This window comes from Acartia tonsa, chromosome 13 (assembly GCF_053477335.1).
Source record: "Acartia tonsa isolate MP-2025a chromosome 13, ASM5347733v1, whole genome shotgun sequence".
Lineage (NCBI taxonomy): Eukaryota > Metazoa > Arthropoda > Copepoda > Calanoida > Acartiidae > Acartia > Acartia tonsa.
The window spans coordinates 38,369,085-38,389,630 of record NC_137272.1 but is presented as its reverse complement, the minus strand read 5'-3'; the positions used below and the strand labels follow the sequence as shown (position 1 = coordinate 38,389,630).

At 33.6% G+C, this 20,546-nt stretch overlaps 2 protein-coding genes and 1 long non-coding RNA gene across 3 annotated transcripts in view; all 3 read left to right on the top strand.

Annotated features, from left to right (window-relative positions):
* Window positions 1-1,536: 1,536 nt before the first annotated feature.
* LOC145303717 (uncharacterized) lies at window positions 1,537-5,005 on the top strand. Its single transcript, XR_013873796.1, has 3 exons — window positions 1,537-1,583; window positions 4,270-4,343; window positions 4,822-5,005. It is a non-coding gene; the product is annotated as an uncharacterized LOC145303717 (long non-coding RNA).
* A 69-nt stretch (window positions 5,006-5,074) lies between these two features.
* On the top strand, window positions 5,075-8,107 carry LOC145303716 (uncharacterized). The gene is made up of 2 exons (XM_080145321.1): window positions 5,075-5,243; window positions 6,375-8,107. The coding sequence occupies exon 2, from the start codon at window positions 6,419-6,421 to the stop codon at window positions 7,214-7,216; it is 798 nt and encodes a 265-aa protein (XP_080001447.1). The 5' UTR covers window positions 5,075-5,243; window positions 6,375-6,418; the 3' UTR covers window positions 7,217-8,107.
* Window positions 8,108-10,418: 2,311 nt separating this feature from the next.
* Window positions 10,419-20,546, top strand: part of LOC145335293 (uncharacterized) — a 33,536-nt gene continuing 23,408 nt past the window's right edge. Inside the window, exons 1-15 of the mRNA XM_080181030.1 lie at window positions 10,419-10,655; window positions 11,823-11,946; window positions 12,363-12,442; window positions 13,084-13,161; window positions 14,378-14,509; window positions 14,961-15,024; window positions 15,665-15,721; window positions 16,240-16,364; window positions 17,168-17,285; window positions 17,899-18,000; window positions 18,097-18,196; window positions 18,904-18,974; window positions 19,400-19,513; window positions 19,895-20,057; window positions 20,328-20,441. Coding sequence (XP_080037156.1) covers window positions 10,627-10,655; window positions 11,823-11,946; window positions 12,363-12,442; window positions 13,084-13,161; window positions 14,378-14,509; window positions 14,961-15,024; window positions 15,665-15,721; window positions 16,240-16,364; window positions 17,168-17,285; window positions 17,899-18,000; window positions 18,097-18,196; window positions 18,904-18,974; window positions 19,400-19,513; window positions 19,895-20,057; window positions 20,328-20,441 — 1,471 coding nt within the window. The 5' untranslated portion in view covers window positions 10,419-10,626. The remainder of the gene's footprint in view (window positions 10,656-11,822; window positions 11,947-12,362; window positions 12,443-13,083; window positions 13,162-14,377; window positions 14,510-14,960; window positions 15,025-15,664; window positions 15,722-16,239; window positions 16,365-17,167; window positions 17,286-17,898; window positions 18,001-18,096; window positions 18,197-18,903; window positions 18,975-19,399; window positions 19,514-19,894; window positions 20,058-20,327; window positions 20,442-20,546) is intronic.

Below are 20,546 nucleotides of genomic sequence, written 5' to 3'. Positions count from 1 at the left end.
AGCTTGAATTAATTATTATATGTATCCTTTTTTTCTAGTGATAAAAATATATAACAAAATCTATATAAAACAGTTAGATACACAAATGTAACATACTTATCTAATAGAGTTAATTAAATGTTTATAAGATTCACAGAAGAATTTTTGACATCATTTTAGGTTGCTAATATTATCCTCAGATATTAGTCAATACCTTCCATCATAGTCAGGGGAGGGGATGGAATTGTCATATGGGGGTGATTGGGTGTGATGGTATATTAGCCAGCCACGAGAAACATTTTTTCAGGATATGCGATCGAGAATCTCTTACAATGTCCATGTATTCTATAACCATATGTAATTAATATGTGTGCTTTTTTGTACCTAAATTCTCAATGATCATTTTGGCGGCCTGTCTGGTTTGGTAAAGCTTCTTATTGATAGAGGAGGAAGCTACAATTCCCCAAAAGAGATTTAGCAATAAATTATCAAACAACCAACTAAAAAAAAAATTAGTTTAATGATTATTTAGACAAAGGGATGTTTGTTTGGAGGGCGTTTGACTATATAATAATGCACATCTTAAAGCAAGATTTGGTTTATAGAAACGCTAAAATAAGATTTTGTTGTATAATTATATCCCATCTTATATAGTAAATTATCCAAGGCTATGCGTAATTGAAATATGTATGATAGGATGGTATGGCAACATTGGGCCAATTCAGAATAATTCAGATGACTGACCCTTTGATTGTACTACCATTGTCTAGAAGTCTTAACTGTGAATGGTAAAGAGTTCCTAATATTTGGGTCAAGTCATTCATAATCATGATTTCTCGTTTCTGACATAGCAGAAGAAAGGTAGAAATTTTGACATCTTTGGTTATAGTGAGGTTAAGGCCAAGAAACAAACTCATCCACTAGCTGACATCGAGCAAGCGCTTATAAATGTATACTACAATAGCAAGTTATGCTCAAGTAGTAAACAATGATTAGTAGACCGACTCAAAATTTTTGGTGCGCCATTCTAACCCATTTCTTTTATGATATTATAGCTATTGACATCAAAAAAAAATTCTGGTAGCTTTTTTCAGCAATATGTCAATTTCGATTTTCATGAAAAAGGGGAAGGGTCCCCCCTGGGGGAGAATTTTTTTTCTTTCAAAGCATGGCTTTATATGGCTTCCTGAATTCGTCTTGAAGAGTAGATTAAGAATCAAAAAAAATGATTTTTTAGAATATTGACCCTGGCAAAAGTTATCCTCAAAAGACTGTCAATTTTGGCCATTTTAGCAAAATCAGCTAAGGTATATAAAGCAATGCTTTGAAAGAAAGAAAAGACCATTCCCCTTTTTTATGAAATTCGAAATTGACATATTGCTGAAAAAAGCTACCAGAACACTTTTTTTTAGTATCAATGGTCATTATATCATAAAAGAAATGTGTTGGAATAGCGCGCACATTGAATTTTTAAAAAAGTTGTAAATCTGAGTCGGTGTAATGATTAGTTTGTGAACCTAACTGGTAAAATATGTATTTTTTCCTTTATCTGTTAGCCAGTTAGTTACTTGCAACAATGGCGGCTAATATTACGCCTAACTCAGGAAAAATATCATTATTTATTTAATAAATAGTTTTATAGTTTTGATGACTCATCAAATTTTAATAAAATAGTTGACTATATACAATTTAAAAATAAGACTTGTTATTACAAATTAATTGCAAGTTTTATTTTATCCAATTATTAAGAAAAAGGATGTTCAGCTTTCTTTAGTTTAAGATCTCTCTAACGGCTAGACCATTATGTTCTGGATGCATGTTTAATATGGAAAAACTTTTTTATTTTAAGACTTGAGTAAAGTGATGCTTTGCTTTAAACTTTTTCTAATAGTTCTTGAAATCAATATTAACCCTTAACGGCCGTAGGGGGAGGGGGAGTTCAACACCCCCCCCCCCCTTCGGTTTTTTCTATCTCATTTTTTGTGTGTGAAAGATAAAGAGCCAAAACTGCGTGACTGGCGGGCACAGGATGCCAGCAAACCTGGCAGGGTCATCCAGGTAAAGAGCAAAAATATTTTTTGACTTAAACAAAGCATTTTATCTTACTAAAATACTAAAGTGTGTGTTCAAGTCAATTTCAGGTTCCAGGTATGATCCTGCAGGTCCTGATCCTCCAGGTCTCCAGAAATCTTTAAAAGGCTCCTGAGGCCGCAATTTTTGACTTAGAGACTTCAAATTTAAAGCTTTTCTTACATGTCTACATAATGTAATAAATTTCATAAAGATCCGTCGCCGTTTTCCCGTCGACCGCCGACTGCGGTGGCTGGCAGCTGCCAAGTACAGCTGCGGCCGCTGAAATTTATATTTTGATATTTCTAATATAAAATTTACACAAAGATTTTTCTTCTATTTAGCTTCAAAAATAAGAAAATTACAGCCGTTACAGGAACTAAAAACAAAGGTTGTTAATCAAAAGGGTGAAGGAAGCAAAAATTTACTTTGACTTACTTAAGGTCTGAAATTCATTATCAAACAGGGGACTTGCACAAAAAATTTTGCCCTCTAGCTTTAAAAGGAACTGAGATAATAGGGGGGGGGGGGCGTGAACACCCCCCTCCCGACTGATTAAGGTGCGGCAAGGGGCCCGACTGTTAAGGGTTAAAAATAAATATTTAAATAGGATGGTTATTAGAACTCTTTGTTTTGATTATAGAGTTCCTACTCTTTCTAAATTGTACCTAATTGTAACAGGAATAATCATGCCTACATTTAAATCAAATGGACAATTCCAGACAGACCGACCCTTTTAAAAATAGGGAGCAACCTTCGTCGGAGTCACACACCTCAGGGGAACAAGGATGACAACATCTATAAAAGCAAAGCTCTGAAATTAAAGTGTGTTCAAACAAACAATAACTATTCTAGAGTGCCAGAACCTAATAAGCATTAATTTGTAAGTCTAAACAAAACTGTATCTAAGTTTGTTGCAAAATTGGATAAATACAGGCTACAGTAAAGGACATACTTTTCTTAAACTGTTTTTAAACTATTTTTAAAAGGTATATTAAAAATATACTTTGACATCTGTAGAATCATACTGCAAAGCCAAAAATGAGAACAATTGCCCACATCAACTTTTATTAGGATTTTAAAGTTTATTTTTTACTATGGATTAAATAATTTTTACTGAATCGTGATGTTTCTTCCCTTTGTAGGTAAAATACTCAGCTTTTAGAGTGTCTTGCTGCGTAAATATTGTATGCAAGTATACAGTAAAGTTAGGTCTTTTGATTTTATCTATCAATACTAATTAAAAATTAATTCTTTACAATATATCAATGAATTAACATAAAAATGTTTCATGTTTATTATACATTAAAACACATAAAAATTGGCTGTAAAGGGTTAAATAAATTAAGATGACAACAAATGTTTATGCAATACAACAAATTTATTTTTGTCACATATACAAATATGATATAAAATAAGATTATTCAAACATATTTTTAAAAATATTTTTAAAAAGTATGTATCTTTTATGAGTAGGGTTTTCATTCTTTTCATTTTTATTAAATAAAATTATTTAATTACGTTTGAAATAAGTCACTTTGTGAAAACACTCTTTCGGAAATTCTAATTTCTAATTGGTTTAAATTCAGCATTATGTTTTTTATTGTATTATGTCAGATTTTTCAATGAAATTGATTGTTTTAGAAAAAAAATTATTTCCAATGAACAGAGTAATGTTTTTTTTATTGTATCAGTATAAAGTGAATTATATAAAATTGTTCACTAAGTTACAATATTACACGAAGTAAAAAAAGACCCTTTGATCTGGTAAAAATGACCAGAGCAACAGTAAAAATTAATTTTTAAATCCCCCAAAAAAAGTTTATTGGGGACTTAATTCAAATTTGGGCTCTGCAGTCTGATTCTATAGGTGTCCTAGTATATTTTTGACCCCCCATTCAAAAATAGTTTAAAAACAGTTTAAGGACCTAAATATAGAAATGCCTCGCTTATAATATTGTATTTTGTTGTCCTAGGAATCATTATTTCAAATTCAAATAAAAAGTATAAAAAAAAATAAATAGGATAAATATATCATAAAAAAGTATCTGTCAAAAAAGTCAAAAATCAGCATGTTTTAAGTTAATTATAGATGCTATGTTTTCTAAATAATTTCCAACTGTTAAAGGAATCATCATGCAAAGTTTAAAATCGATAAACAATTCTAACGTGTTTAAATTTTCACTAAATTTACTTTTAAAAATGATTTTTTGCATGCAGTAATAAAGCCACCTAGATTGGAGAATTGTAAAACATTTACAACATTCAAGAAGGCTATAGAACTATGGAGACAGGTGAGATAAATTATTAAATAATGGCAGAAAAGTGCTTATTCAAAATCCAATATTAATAAAGAACTTTACAAAATGTCTAAAAAATCAGCCATGTGACGTCATAAAAATTAAGGATTATCCATCTCTTTTTAGGTGTTTTCCCACTTCTCCTCTCATCACTCATTTTTAATTTTTATGACGTCACATGGCTGATGTATTGAGAAACTTTGTAAAAGCTTCTTAAAGGAGTCAAACATGCAAAAAAAAAATTACAAAGTATCAAAGAAACACTTGAAATTTTACACAAATATTTTATAAAAATTATTTTAGTAGTAGTAAAATAGCTGTTAAGAAGAAGGCTCGGCAGCCACTAAGCTATTTTGGTCAGGTTAAGACTTCTACCTGATTTTGAAATTGTAAAAGGTTGATTTTACTGAGGCTTTCATACAGCTGCAGAGCCCTTAAAAACACAAAGAACCCAATCTTTAATATGATTCAGGTGTGTGGAATACCAGAGGAACAGCAAGGAATTGTTGTTGCACTTTCCCTCCCTGATAAGTCTAAGTTTGGAGAAAATCTTCCAAACAAAGCTATTGAGAAAATCCCATCCAGCAAGCTTAATTCTGTTGAAGGAATAGAAATATTAATTATGCCTTTGATGACTTAATTGAACTAAAAAAACAAAAAAAAATTCTTAAATAATTATGAATCCTATAATGAAAATTTGAATAAATCATTAAAATATTTCTATTGCATTAGGTCTTGATTTAGTTTTAGCTTTTCTTGAAAAAGAATTGCTCTCTGATTCATCCACTGAACTCATCAAGATTTGGAATGATTTCTTCTATCTCACCAAAGGAGATAAAGAGACACTGGATGAGTTCATTGAAAAGTTTGAGAGGTCTGCTGAACATCTGAAAGGTTAGGTTCACTTTTTCTACAGATTAACTTACATTTGGAACAGAAATAATTAGGGATGGCAATTAGTCAAATTTTTGGATCGGATTCGGATTCTTACAAAAATCCTTCCAAAAAAGGCGGAATCTCGCGGATTTCAGATTCTTATTTTTGGCAGATTCGGATTCCGGATTCTAGCAATATTTTAAAAGGCTTTCTTTAAATTAAAAAATTTAAGTGCTACATATGTCCTAAAAGTTAATGTTCTTGGTGTTCTCTATAATTCACTTTCAAGAATCGAACCAGATTTTAAAAAGTAATTATAAATAATGATGATAATCTTTGCCTTCAAAAAGGCAGAGAAAAACTCAAGTCGCTAATTTTAGCCTACCAATTAAGATCCGAATCCACTATTAAAAAACGTATTCCAAAATTAGCTAAAAATTTGGCGTTTAGCAAGATCCTTTGGTACAGAAAAACACACATCCATTTTCTTTATTATAAGGATATTTAGTAATTTAAGTTTCTTTGTTTAAGTCAAAAAATATTTTTGCTCTTTACCTGAGGTGGATATTAAAACTTTATCATCAACTTGAAGTCTTGATAGGTTTCGTGATTATATATGTTATGGGAAAAAAGTCATTCTTAAAACAATTGTCTTGAAGCCTAGGTCTTGGAAGACAAGACTTCAACAGGCGCCTTGAAGACTGATAGTAAAATAAAAAGTATACTTTTATTATCAGTTGTTGTTTCCAAGGGAATGAAACTTTATTTTATTATCAATTGAAATCTTTTTTTAATATACAATATGATACATATTTTATTTCTTAGATTTCTTTTTAAAATAAATTTTATAAATTTTAGGAAATTTGTTAAATCATTTTTAAAACAAGAGGGGAGGAAGGAAGGAGGGAGGGGTTATTTAAATGCAAAAATACGCAAATTACAATGAATTATACTAAATCACTAAACCTCTTTAAAGACACAAAGAGGTAAAAATCTAAACTCGAACACTTGAAGTGTGAGTCTTGGAAGATGTCTTGAAGTGTTTTTAAGGTTTTTAAGTATCCACCTCTGGCTTTATGACCATGACAGGTTTGCTGACATCTTGTGCTCACAAGGATGGTTTTTATATTCATTTTATTATTGTTTTAGATGCTGGACAAATATTGACTGATCAAGTAAAGGGTGTTGAGCTCATGCGCAAACTTGGCATTAAATCAAATGAAAGAAAATCTGTTGAAAGTCTTGTTGATTTCAACCTGAATAAAGATAACATTTATGAGGCTATGAAGGAGCAAGCTGTTTTATTTCTTAAAACAGGAAAGAGAGAAGAAATCAAAGATGACAAAACTGTAGACAATGATGCCCAGAAAGCTAATCCTAAAAAGCCTGCTAAGCAGCAAGGAAATCAACCCAAAGAAGCTCAAAATATGATGAAAGGACAGCCATTCCAACAAGGACCAGCAAGGATAAATAATAATCCACATTTCAACCAGGGCCAATACCCTCCAGGCCAATCTAATCCTGGTTTTCAGGCTTCACGCTATCCTAACTATCAACCACAATTTAATTTGAATCCTTATCAGCAAGCAAACTTTAACCAACATGTGCAAGGTCAACAGCATGGGTTTCAATATCTTGGTACTTTTCAGCCAGGTGCTTATCCACGATTTTCAGGCAACATGGGTCCACAATCAAACAAGTCAACTAATCAGAATACTGGCAAACAAGGAGGACCACAACCAGGCAACTCCAGACCAGGTCCAAGAAACAGCAGACATCCAAATCAACCAGGCAATGAAGGTGGCAAAGGAGGTGCAAATCAGAACACAGGCAACCAGAAGGGAGATGATAAGAATGGGGGTCCTTCTAAGAATAGAAAGCAACGTGGCAAGAGTGTAGCTCCTGATCAGAATAATTCAGCATCTGAGGGTAAAGATGGTGATGGTCAAAAGTCAACAATTGTGGTCCATGTTCACAATGTTACTAAATAAGAGACAAATTGTCATCTGTAAATGTTTGTAGCTTTTTAGTAGCGAAGCTACTCTATAATTCGAAATGTCCGTCCGTCTGTCCGTCCGTCTGAGACAAAGTGGGGGAAACGTGATTTTCTCGGCTCCTATAAAAGATAGAAAGCTGAAAATTTTAGTGAAGATTTTCATAACATATGCACATCTAATCTATACATTGTTTTGTCCATCCGTCTGTTATTTGGGGTGCTAGATCGATTCCTACATTTTCATGTTTTTCTGATTTTCTCAACTCCTCTTTAACATAATGGGTTGAAATTTTCAGGGATTGCTTAAATTTACATTTTACATATTTTCCTTAAGTTTTATTACGATTTTTATATTAATAGGGTTGCTAGATCGATTCCTAGATTTTTAGGTTTTCTATTCTTTTCTCAATTCCTATTCAGGATTTGCGGCTGAAATTATCAGGGATTGAATATGCTCATATTCTACATATTTCCATCAAGTTTCATAAAGATTTGTTTATAAATTGTGGTGCTAGATCGATTCCTAGATTTTCATTTTTCGTGCTTGAAAGGTTGCGTGATTTTGAAGTTTTTGTAATTTTCCTATTTCATCAAATATATAGGATGACACTGGTATATTGTAAATATATTCATAATATACATTCATAATTTCTGAGCTTCGCTACTTATGGATGCTGTCATCCTTGTTTATTCTACTAATTGTAACCCTGATTTGATTTTAAAAATTCAATTTATGATTATTATGATAAATATATGTAAAGTTATCTTTATTTAACCTAGTATTTATCAGAGTATTTATGACTATATAAAACCATTTTCAGATAATTTTTAGTTTTAGTTTTATTTCAATGTGATTTAATCATAAATATACATATATGTTTATTCATTATTTCTATTATTTCTGATTAACAGGAACAATTCAGTCAAATATAAATAAACAAGGATGACAACATCCATAAGTAGCGAAGCACAAAAAATAAAATCATGGATGTTAATACGTACAAGTAGATTTAAAGTGTATTTATTAATTGATTTATTGGAGAAAATAAACATGAAACCCTGTTTTATTTTGTATAATGATGACAATCAAAGTAAATAACATACGCGACGGACGGACAAAGTGAATTATAGAGTAGCTTCGCTACTAACAAGGTTGAAAACATCCACAAAAGGGAAGCTCTGGATAAACAAACATTAACACTCGTAGAGTGTCAGAAATGAATATGCCTAGAATATAATGTATAAATATATTGACACTTGTATAGTGTCAGAACTGAATAATCAGAATATAAATGTATAAGAGTAAAAGCAAAATTACAAGTAAATTTGTTGATGGATAACTTACATTTTTAGTACTTGATTATAGAGTTGCTTCGCTTATAACATTATACTTTATTGTCCCAGGAATCAATAAGCAAAAATTCAGATCAATCGGATCATTAGATCACATGAAAATTTGTTGTTAAAAATGTAGAAAAAATCAACATGTTTAAAATGGACGTACGGACATTTTGGTAATGATTATAGAGTTGCTACGCTTTCTAAATCGTAGCTAACTACTAAATGAATCACCATGTAAAGTTTGAAATCGATAGGACAATTCTAACATGCCTAAAATAACGAAAAAAGCTATCCGTTCTGGACGTACGGACGGACCGACCCTAATAATAGAAAAAGCTTCCCTTTTAAAAATGGTTAAAAAGAGGATATTGTTTAAAGACCGTCTTTCTTTAATAGAAAAAAGCCTAAATATTTAAATATTTTCCATCTGTTTGTTATGGATCTTGCTAACCGCTTGACCGATATGGTTCTCCTTTACTATGTAGCTTCTCATAGGTCCTGGGTGGGTTTATATTTTGAGAAAGGGTACTATCACACTTCCACCAAGAGAAACGCCCCTAGAAAAAAAGGATCCCTCACCAAAAATGTGTTTATTCTTTATAAAAAATAAAAATGGGGGGGGGGGCGACTTCCCTTCCCGCCACCTTAAGTGCCCCTTGAGGCCTTTAGGGGCGTAGCCACTTGTAATAATAATAATGTTAGAGTGAGCTTTAAAACAATTCTCTACGCCTCCCTCCCCCCCCCCCCTGATGGATTCCTTTTTCTTTTAATTGAAACGGAATTCTTCATACAAAGTTTGAAACGGACCAAAAGATTTCCTAAAATACCTAAATTAACGAAACAATATTTCAGTTACTAGCGTATCGATCGTATTTAATTGTGGAGAATTGTTTATTTATTGTTTATTTTATTAATCTAATAAATAGCTGCGCTATTATTGACAGTTTTGTCATTTGTCTCTCTTTCTTCCTCCCCCTCTCTCTCTCTCTCTCTCTCTCTCTCTCTCTCTCTCATTCTCTCTCTCTCTCTCTCTCTCTCTCTCTATCTCTCTCTCTCTCTCTCTCATTCTCTCTCTCTCTCTCTCTCTCTCTCTCTCTATCTCTCTATCTATCTATCTATCTATCTATCTATCTATATCTCTCTCTCTCTCTCTATCTATCTATGTCTGTCTGTCTTTTCTTATCGCACTTTGCTTTCCTATTTTAATTTACTAGCGGCTACGCCCCTAGAGGCCTCTAGTGGCACTTTAAATGTTTTTGTTTGTTAAAGTTAATTTTTATGACGATACCTCTTTATTTGACGTTGAAGTCTCCCCTAATTTTTTTAAAATTTCGATTTTCTCTTGGGAGGGTGGTGGTACCCTCCCCCAAAATAGTTATAAACCTTCCCGGGACTTATGAGAAGCTACCCTGTTAAGGAGAACCCGATCGGTTCAGCGGTTAGCGAGATCCTTCGGTACACACAGACAGACACACAGACAGACACACAGACAGACACACAGACAGACACACAGACATCCTGTTACTTTAGTATAAGGACTACTTTATATAATAGGATTAGTAGAAAGAAAACTCTGCTTTCTCTCGGCTTTCTTTTCCTCTCCTTCCCCTTTCTTAACACTCAACTAAATTGATTGAGAAAGCATTATTACTCTCTCAATTATAACATTTCCCCCATAAGAGAATATTTCTGCAACTGCGAGGTCTTACGGGCCGGGACAAGAGAAACACACACACACGTATGCTACGTAGGCTGAACACACACACAGGCTACGTAGGCCTAACACCCACACCTGCTCTCTCCGTCACAACACACACACACACTACGTACACTTACGTGTTTACTATTTAACAGCCGTCCGTCTATCGTGGAAAGTAGATGATCAAAATACAATAACAAAGCTAATATTTTGTAAAATAGTGAATTATATGAAAAAAATAAGTGAAAAAGTCATATTATTGCGCAAATAAGTTAATAATCTAACGTTACATAATACAAAAAGTTAATAAAAACATAAAAATAATGTTTTTCTATTAAAATACATAAAAATTACTATTAATCAAAATGGAAAACGCAGATTGGAAGGCTGTTAGGTGATTTTTTAATAAGTGAAGCTTATTTACATTATGGTCGGTTCTTACGTCTGTATCGAATAGTTATTATCGACAATTAAGGTATGTTAGAATTGTCTTACAGATTAAAAACTTAAGTTGATTTAATTTTGAACAATGATTGTTTTGCTTTTAGATAGACATTTTATATGCATATATATGTATATATATTTGATTCGCTTGTTTTTTATTCTCTGGACGTTCAGGCATAATGTTAAAAAGGGAGGGGGCGGTTGTGACACTTTTTGAAACCAAAATTACAGGAATTCAACTTACAAAAGAATTACAGCAATGAAATTTGGAATGATAGTCGCTTTAAAGAGGTAAAATGTGAAACTGTGAAAAAAAGTTGGTGAAACTGCCACTACCGCCGTTAGCCACCATAAAAACAAATCGGCGAAAGCGGCGGTTCCGCCGCCGTTTCTTCACAGTTCCACATTGTACCTCTTTAAAGCAACTGCCATACCAAATTTCAGTGCTGTAACTCTTAGTTTTAGTTGAGTTCCTTTGACTTTTAGGTTTGGTTTCAAAAAGTGTCACAACCGCCTCCCCCCATTGTGACTCTAAAATGCAGCTTTTAGGTGCAAATTATGCCCTTATGAGCTGAGAAGGCCGTGGTAAATTAAAGTTTACTCTGCATTTGTTTGGAAGTACGTTTCATCTATCTCCCGGGTTGGGTTATATCTATTTTACTTTCAAATAAAGTTTTCGGATGGTTTTAGGCTTGAATTTCTCTGCCTGTCCCAACCCCCTTTCTTTTTGTATAAAACTAGTGGCTGCGCCGCGCCCCGAGGACCAAGGTGTAGGGAGAGTGCAGAACTATAATTCGCCTTAAACCATCCCAAGATTTATTTTTAAAAAATTATCTTAAAACCATCCCAGGACCTTTCCTGAAATGGAAGAATCAATCGGCTCAGTAGTTATTGAAATCTTAATCTCCAGACAAAAAATCTTACTACTTTAATTAAACAATATAGGCCTAGCGGCTGCGGCCCTAATATTTAGAGGAGCTCTATATTCGAAGGGGTAGGAAAGGAAAATGAAATAGCCATTACTATACTTTATATAATAGGATATAGGTCACAAGTCACAAGTATTTAAATATATATTTTTCTAAAATAATGGGATAGGAACATACATATTTTTTAGGAATCACATAGCATTCCGTGCAGAAAAATGTTTGGGTGCCATAGCCTGGGGCAAAACAGAGGCTGATGTGTACATCATGCGGGACTCATGTAACCTACTTCATGACACCAGGACTAAACCAAAGGTGAGAATTCATTCATCGGTCATTTCAGTTAGGGATGGGAATAGATTCGAATCTTGGCTAAAATAGCATTATATAAAACCAGCTCATACCAATAACGAAATTAATTCGGAAGAAAATCACGAAACCTATACGTGTTTTTCAGCTGTCGTTGGGGGGCAACACATCGTAAAATTGACGACCTCTCCATTTTCCCCCAAAAATTATTTTAGATTTATTTTGCTTGTTGGTTATACCTTATTCCTGATATAAAACAGTTTCATTTACCATCCTTTGCAAGATAAGAACTTTAAAGAAACTTTAATCTTATGTAATATGTCTTTTAAAACAAAGCAAGATTGTTTTATTTTTACCATAAACTTAAATATATGATGCTTAAAACACAATATCTGCCAAAAAGTGAAAAAAAAATATTTTAGTTATCTGAAGATAGTATGGTGAAGCAGTGCATATGGCCTGGATGTGATTACTATTTTCTAAACAAATCTTATGCTATCAGGTTTGTCTTACTACTTTAAAAAGAAAACATAAAAAAGATTAGGTATTAGGGGGAGTCATCTTTTATTGGGACGATAAAGATACTATCCCAAAAAAATAGTCAAAGACCTTCCCTGGACCTGTAAGAAGCTTCATTGTTAAGGAGAACCATATCGGTTCAGTGGTTAGCGAGATCCTTTGCTACAGAAAAAAAGCTTACTACTTTATATAAAAGGACAGCGTGGCTACTTATCAATTTACTTTGCCCATGTGTAAAGATTTACAAGCATTACATTATTTAAGCTAAAAAAACGTCCCTAAAACTTTAACTAAAAGAAAATTGAACAAATAGCGGTTACTAAGTGCATAATCGAAAATATTACCCCGCCCCCTCCCCCTTGTTTTTAAAAATATATTGGAAATATGTGCAGGGGTTAGTTTTTCGTTTTCTTTTATTATTTTAGGTCAGGTTATTTTTAAATTGAGCACTAGGTAAGGGGGGGCTGGGACTAGGCTTATTTAAAACACTACCACGACGCCCCCTTTTTTGAATTAAATATGAAATAAGGGAAGGGGGGCTGAGAATTATTGTGCTCGATAGGCACTTTAAGGGAAAGCACCAAATTATATTGACCAATTAACTCCTTAACTTTTAATTACCAGGCACCTGTTATTGAAGCACATAAAATGGCCGACAAGCTGTCACAGGTGCCGAGAACCTATGGCACAAGATATTGCAAGGTAAAGACACTTTTCATGGGTTTAAAAGCGAAGATTGTCTATAAATTAGAGTAAAACACTAGAGGTAGAAAGGGATGAATAACTGTATTTCTCTATTGCAATGACCTTTTGCTGACTCTCAATTGGGTCTTTGAAAATCAACTAATTGTGTCGGGAGTGTATTAACTCAGCCAAGTAGCATAAAACAATTCGCTAGCAGACGAAAAAGGTCAATGGAAACGGGGGTAGGTAGTTTTCTGTATATACATCTATACTATAATAGATATGTTGTCTATAATTAGGAACAGTCCGTAGGTTCGTCTGTTAAAAATTTCGTTACTGGTGTTATTGAAATGAATTACACGTGACAAAATACAAACACAAATCTTCTCTATAAATTCCTTTTTCATTTGGATGGATTATTGTTTACTTACAGTCCATTTAGGTTAATAAAAGATTTAGTGATGGCAATCCGTCGAATTTTTGGGCCGGATTCTTGAAAGAATTCGTCAAAAAAAGTGGCGGATTCCTTCCGGATTCGGATTCCGGATTCTAGCAGTATTTTAAAAGGATTTTTAAAAAATAAATGAAGCATGAAAAGATGTGAAATGAAAATAAATATATTTTGATGTCATGTGTGTCAATTAAGAATCCGGAATCCGCTATTAAAAAACGGATTCCGGATTCGGATTCCTAAATTGGCCCAAAAATTGGGCGGATTCCGGCACACATATTATTAGTCACCTGTGCCTGCAGAACCAGAACTGTAGTGATTGTGTGAGCATACAGACCATGGCACAGCATATTATTATTATTATTATTGTTAGTCACATGTGCCAGCTGAACTGCAGTGTTTGTAACCTGGAGTGTGTGAGCATACAGACCATGGCACAACATTATTATTATTAGTCACCTGTGTTTGCTGAACTGCAGTGTTTGTAACCTGGAGTGTGTGAGCATATAGTCCATGGCACAGCATTCAGTTCAGTTCAGGCGCGTCTCTCTTTTGGACTCTGTAGTCCAGAGAATACGGCCACCCTATTCCTCCATGATGTATATGATATGTCCTGTCCTTGGCATGTTTTTCAGCTTCTCCCCATGTTAATTTTAAATTAAAGAGGTTTTTTTCAGTACTCTGCCTCCAGGTCATTTTTGGTCGTCCCTGTTTACGTTTACCAGTGGTGGGGTTCCATCTTAAGCACTTTTTTTTAGCATTATTATTTATTATTATTATTAGTCACCTGTGCCTGCAGAACTGCAGTGTTTGTAACCTGGAGTGTGTGAGCATACAGACCATGGCACAGCATGTGTATGCCACCCATGCAACATTCTTCTGTCAGCTATGTGAACAAAATTTTAGTGATTTAAGGTATGTTTTTTTTCTATGTTTTGGTTAGGTTAAGTAATCTAGCTCAACCCTGCAGGGTTTTGTTGTTGTAAAACATTATTATTCAACAATTTTTCTTCTTTATATGTTAGCTTTGCTAACAACACTTTAGGGATCAAATGTGCAAGGACGTCCAAGCCTTTTTTAGGGGGATAAATGAGTGTTTTCAAAGGCTTTATGGATTAAGGGGGATAACCTAAAAAATGAAGGGTTTCAAAGTTTGAGGGGATAAACAATAAACATCCACCTGCCCTTCTCTTCGGCGTCTATTCATATTTGACCTGTAGCTTTCTTGTTTGTTTTTCAGTTAGCTTGAAGCTAGCCTACGATATTTCATAAGTAGACAACGAGAGGGATCTTTTTCTTTAGTTAATTTTTTTTTATTTACAGTTAATCCTATGCTACTTATGATTATTATTACCTATGTTTTTAGTGGTATGAAGAATCATATTATGATGGAGAACAAAGTATTATCCAAGACATGTATTATCTGCAGGAAATATAAGGATGACAATATTATTAATAGTCCTTTAACACAAAGTGCCTTCTGAACACTGTACCCCCCCCCCCTTTAAAATAAATTAAACATGAGGCGGGGGTTAGTTTTATGTTTGTTCATGAATTACTTTGGATCAGGCTAAGATAGGTTATAGTGTTACTTGGTAGCCCCGTAGGGTTAAGGCCTTCCAGCAAGGTTTACGTATAGGAAAAAAAACTTTCCTTAATCTTTATTTTCAATTTATTCCAATAATTATTGGAATTAGGGGGGGGGGGGCGTGGATCAGTACTCAACATTCACTTTGTGGCAAAGCACCCTAAATTAAAACTGACTAAAAAGCGTATGTTAATTAAAGCTTGGCTAGAGGGAAATCCACACAATAAAATTCAGACTATTTTCATTTATAGCAGCTGAGTAAATACAATTTTTGTTCGCTTGATATGTTGAATAGACAGATAATTGGAAATTCCATCTTGGTGATTGAAATTTCAAAGAAAATCTATTTGGCTAGGTATAACTTAAGCAAGTCAAAAATAACATATCATTTGAATTATTGAAAAATTAGGATCTTTTTTTGATAAACATAATTTTAGAGTTTTATTTACTTATTTATCCTTATATTCAATAAACTAACTAGGTTCAGTATTCCAAATGGAGATACCAGTCCTTTTCTTATGTATGAACATATTTTAAAGGTGAGGTTACATTTTAACATTTATTATATAATCAGGGGGTGTTTATTCTGCACAAAATTTATTTTTTTATTTTTTTAGTTTTTTTCACCAAGGAGGGGGGGGAAATGGAAAAAATGTTTTCAGTTTTCTTAATTTTTACATTTTTTTCCCCTCAAACCACTTATTTTTGCTCAGGGGATCCCATGTAGAATATACACCCCTGTATTTAATTCGTAATTTGGAAGATTGACAATGGATGATGAAAAAGATTAGAATAATTGGTCGAAAAGTTTGGTCACTAATCTAGTTTGATGTCAAGCTATTGGTCAATATGTTCCTCCATGGTCCAGGATAGGGATGGGGTAAAATCATAAGATAGGGGGGGGGGGGGGAGATCGTTATATTAACCAGCTATTAGAAACATTTTATCATTGTATGCGAGAATATAAACGTATTCTATACCTTACCTATCCATTCCGTGGATATTATTCCGTTTTGAAGCCAATGAAATGAATTTATATATTTCATCTTAATTTCAGCACCATGGCCCAGCAGGAAAAAAGATGTATCTCACAGCCAACAAAATTATCAATTTTGACACAAAACCAATTCCAAAGTCAACCGAAGAATCCACATTAAAACCGGTTTCTAGAGTTATCAGCAGGTATTTTTAAAATCAAAGCTTTTCTACAATTAGGGTCTGTTTAAAACATGCTATTTTTGTATGATATAATTATCCTATTCATCTGATTTTTGGAATAATGAATCCTTGGACAACAAAATACAATGTTTTTATTCTCTAAAAATGTAATTATGTCATTAAACTGTATCCTTTATTTAAGCTTTTGTGGATGTTGTCATCCTTGTTAAATTTGTTTAAGCAGGAAGTTAATTGCTGTAAAGGGGGGGGGGCGAAAGTGACACTTTTTGAAACCAAAACTAAAAGTCAAAGGAACTCAACTAAAAAAAGAGTTACAGGTCTGACATTTTGCATGGCAGTTGCTTTATAGGGGTACAATATGGAACTGTGAAGAAACGGCGGCGCAACCGCCGAAAACCGCCGAGAAAAAGCAACAAAAATTACGGCGGGAAACGGCGGTTTTGGCGGTTGCGCCGCCGTTTCTTCACAGTTCCATATTGTACCCCTATAAATCAACTGCCATGCAAAATCTCAGACCTGTAACCCTTTTTTTAGTCGAGTTCCTATGTTGACTCTTAGTTTTGGTTTCAAAAAGTGTCACTTTCGCCCCCCCCCCCTTTTTAATTACTTATTTTGTGCATTTTAGACATAATGATAATGTTTGATCATACAATAAGAATTTTAAAATTGTTTTTTGCACCAATAATTGAAATTGATATTGCAATAGAATACCTAGGTTCAGGTTTGGGTTTTCAATTTTTCCACTTCTATTATCAATTGTTGTCGTCATTTAACTTTTTTAACATTAAAATTATGATTGTTGTTAGATCTAAACCATTGAAACATGAAACCTATCAGTTTGACAGTTTTAAATGTCCACACTGTAACAAGTTATTTTCTGCCCGGAGCGGACTCAAAATTCATGGAGGAATTGCCCATAGAAAGGTAGGATAATTTGGCGCTTTCGCATAAAGTTACTTATTGAGCACTGATATCTTCCCCCCCTTTTTTTATAGACAATTGACAATAAAGGGAGGGGGTGGGGGTAGAGTTATGCGTTTATTTGTTTGTAGCTGTAGGTTATGTTATGTTAGGTTGTACGGCGTATTCCCACAGGGTTAGGGCACAGCAGTAATAGTCTCCGTTATGGGTTAGAAAACTACCCCCAACCCCTCTAATTTTCAATAAAATTAGAAAATTATTGGGCAAGGAAGATATCAGTGCTTGCTCAACAACAGGCATTATGAAAACACCGACAATTTTGATTTTGTGGCAATTTTTACTATTTGTTAAGTAGACAGAAATAAAGAGTTTTACAAATAAAACAGTAGGTACCTATTGTAAAATCAGCTGATATTATTTGGACACCTGCCATAATCGTCAGATCATATTAGGATATAATAAGCGGGCTCCGGTTTGGAATGCAGTTTTGATATCTTTGAATAAAAATATCCAGCTCAGGACTTATGATATATATATATTTCATTGTCAAACCAGTGCAGATATGAATCGTCAAATTCATTCTAAAGTTGTACCTAATCCATATTCATGTTTCTAGGAGGCCATTGTTTTCTGTCCGCGGTGCCCGCAAACTTTTCCCTCCGTGGTTAATTGCAAGAAGCATTTGAAAGAGTTTCATTCAAAGAAAGGAAAAAGACAGGTTGGTACTTTTTTATGACTTTACTTGAAAATCATTGTTGTTATGCTACTATTTATATCTTTTTTTAAATTACAATGACTTAAAATTTTTATTTAGAACGCGAGAGCAGAATCAGAGCCATTTTTACAACAGAAGCATAGAAGCATTGTTCCTACAAATGTTCCTGTGGATGGAAACCATAATCCTGATAGTAAAGGTAATGACTTTGACTACCTAGTGTCCTAGTGTTAATGGGGGTTCATGAAAGAATTCGCCCCCCAAGGAATCGGCGGCGTTATGGAGATATTTGATAGAAGAAATAATGTTTTCCCTTATATTGTACTAGCGGCTTCGCCCCTAGCCTTTAGGGGCTTTGCCCCAAGAGATGGTAAAAAAGTGTAAGGTGAAATTTGTAAAAAAAAATATTCCACAAAGGAAATCTTCTACAAAGGACCAAGGATATTTCTTACAAAAAAAAAAAAAAATGGGGGGGATTTTTTTTGTTTTTGGAGGGGTTGGGGGTGTCCCACCCCCCAAGAAAATAGCTTAAAACCACCACAGGACCAATAGGTATATACCCTGAAGAGTAGAATCCAATCGGTTCAGTGGTTACCGAGATCTTAAGGTACAAACAGACGGACAGACATCAAGCTACTTTGTATTATAGATAAAGACTACAAGCAAATCATTTTAAATTTTTTACGTTTCTGTAAAAGGATTTTGCAGGGTTTGAGCTCCCCTTATGAAAGGGAGTGGGGGTGCAATTTTAGGTAAGAGTGAAAGAACAATAATGTAACGACAAACTCTCAGTTAATATATTGGCATGTTATGTGCTATTAACAAGAGAGGTGGTGTTATATTATAAAACTTTGCGTTTTGTCTTTTATCAATCACATAAAGAACATAATACTTATATTTTCCTAGATGGTATGGATAATGATGAAATGGAGTGTTATGAAGAGGTTGATGATAATATCAGTGATGATAATTACGAGGAACAGTCAATGTTTTAATATAATTAAATGTATATAAAGGATTACAACTCAATCAGCTGTTAAAGATATACGGCAAAAATTTGTTGATTTTTTTTACAAGATTATTTAGGTAAATCTTATTGATTTCAATTTGTATGTCGGTTCGTCAATAATTCTTCAGCTTGAAATCTCGCTCACAGCTGGACCGACATGGTTCTCCTTTATTTAAGGTGAAGCTTTGCATAGGTCCAGTGAAGGTTTATTACTATTTTGGGGGAGGGTACCTCAACCCTCAAAAGCAAAATGGCCCCTTTGAAAAAAACAATTTTTAAAAAAACTTAATTAAATTGGTAAGTTGAGGCTCAACTCATCCCCTTCTCTTCCCTCAAAAGGCAACTAGAGGCGTAGCCTTCAGTATGTAAAATAACATTTTTGTATGAAACTAGAATGATGAAAATGAAGACATATCCAAAGAAGCTTGTGATCTCAAGAGAGAAGAACTAAATGATCTTGATTTTGACAATGGTTTATTTGATAATACTGAAAATGCAAATTCGCAGGAATGTGGATATAAATTCTGTTAAATTCCCCTAGATTTTAAAGAATTAATAAGATTCAAAGAGTTATCAAATACAATCCTATACAGAGGTTTTTTCTTGATATTTTCTTATCTTTACATTCAAATAAATCCGCAAATAAGCACTAATAAGCATAATTTGTCCCATTGGACAACATAAGAAGCAAACAAAATTATTAATCTATCTACTACATGACTACTTAGGTCCATACACTAAGAAACTATGGCTGAACACACACACATTGAATCAAATAAAAATTAATTGCTTTACATTAAAAATTTCCTTCATCACAAGCTAAATTTAGTATAATTGATGAGTTATTCCCTCCTTCAAATAAGAAAAATTATTCATCTTATGTATTAGACGATTAAGACCGAGTCTGAAGACATCACTATTGAAGATAATATGGAGAATATTCTGGAAGAGGTCAAGATAGAACCAGAGAGAGAGCAGAATCACAAAAGAGAATCAAATAAAGAGCACGATAACAAGAGAGTACCGGAGCGAGAGCAGGATGAAGAACAAGGTTGCAATATCCCACAAGATGCAGCTTTATACAATATTTTTTTTTACGTAATACCTTTCTGTTTGGTCATTGTGATAACATCAGACAAAATATTTTGTTATTATATTTTGTTGTTAAGCACCTAATTAGAAAGTAGGTAGGTATTGATTTTTAAGAAGTAAGATTTAGAAAGTAGTTTCTTTTTACACATTTGAGTATTTTTGACCTTAGAAAGGTGTTTGATAACGTTGGTCTTGCCCCGTAAATCTTAAATGGATATTGCCTTAAAAGGTCCTGCTACAAAGAAGAGAAAGAAACCAATGCCTGGACTACTGAAGATCAGTTCTTTATCCAGAGAATCAAGTGTATCTCCAGTGAAAGAAGTATCCAATCCATTGTTAACAAGTATGTTAACTACAAACGTTGCCTCGAGCCAAGCAGGAATAGAATAAAAGATTATGAAATTAAGATTAATACTAGGGTTGGGCCGGATATCCGGTTTGACCGGAT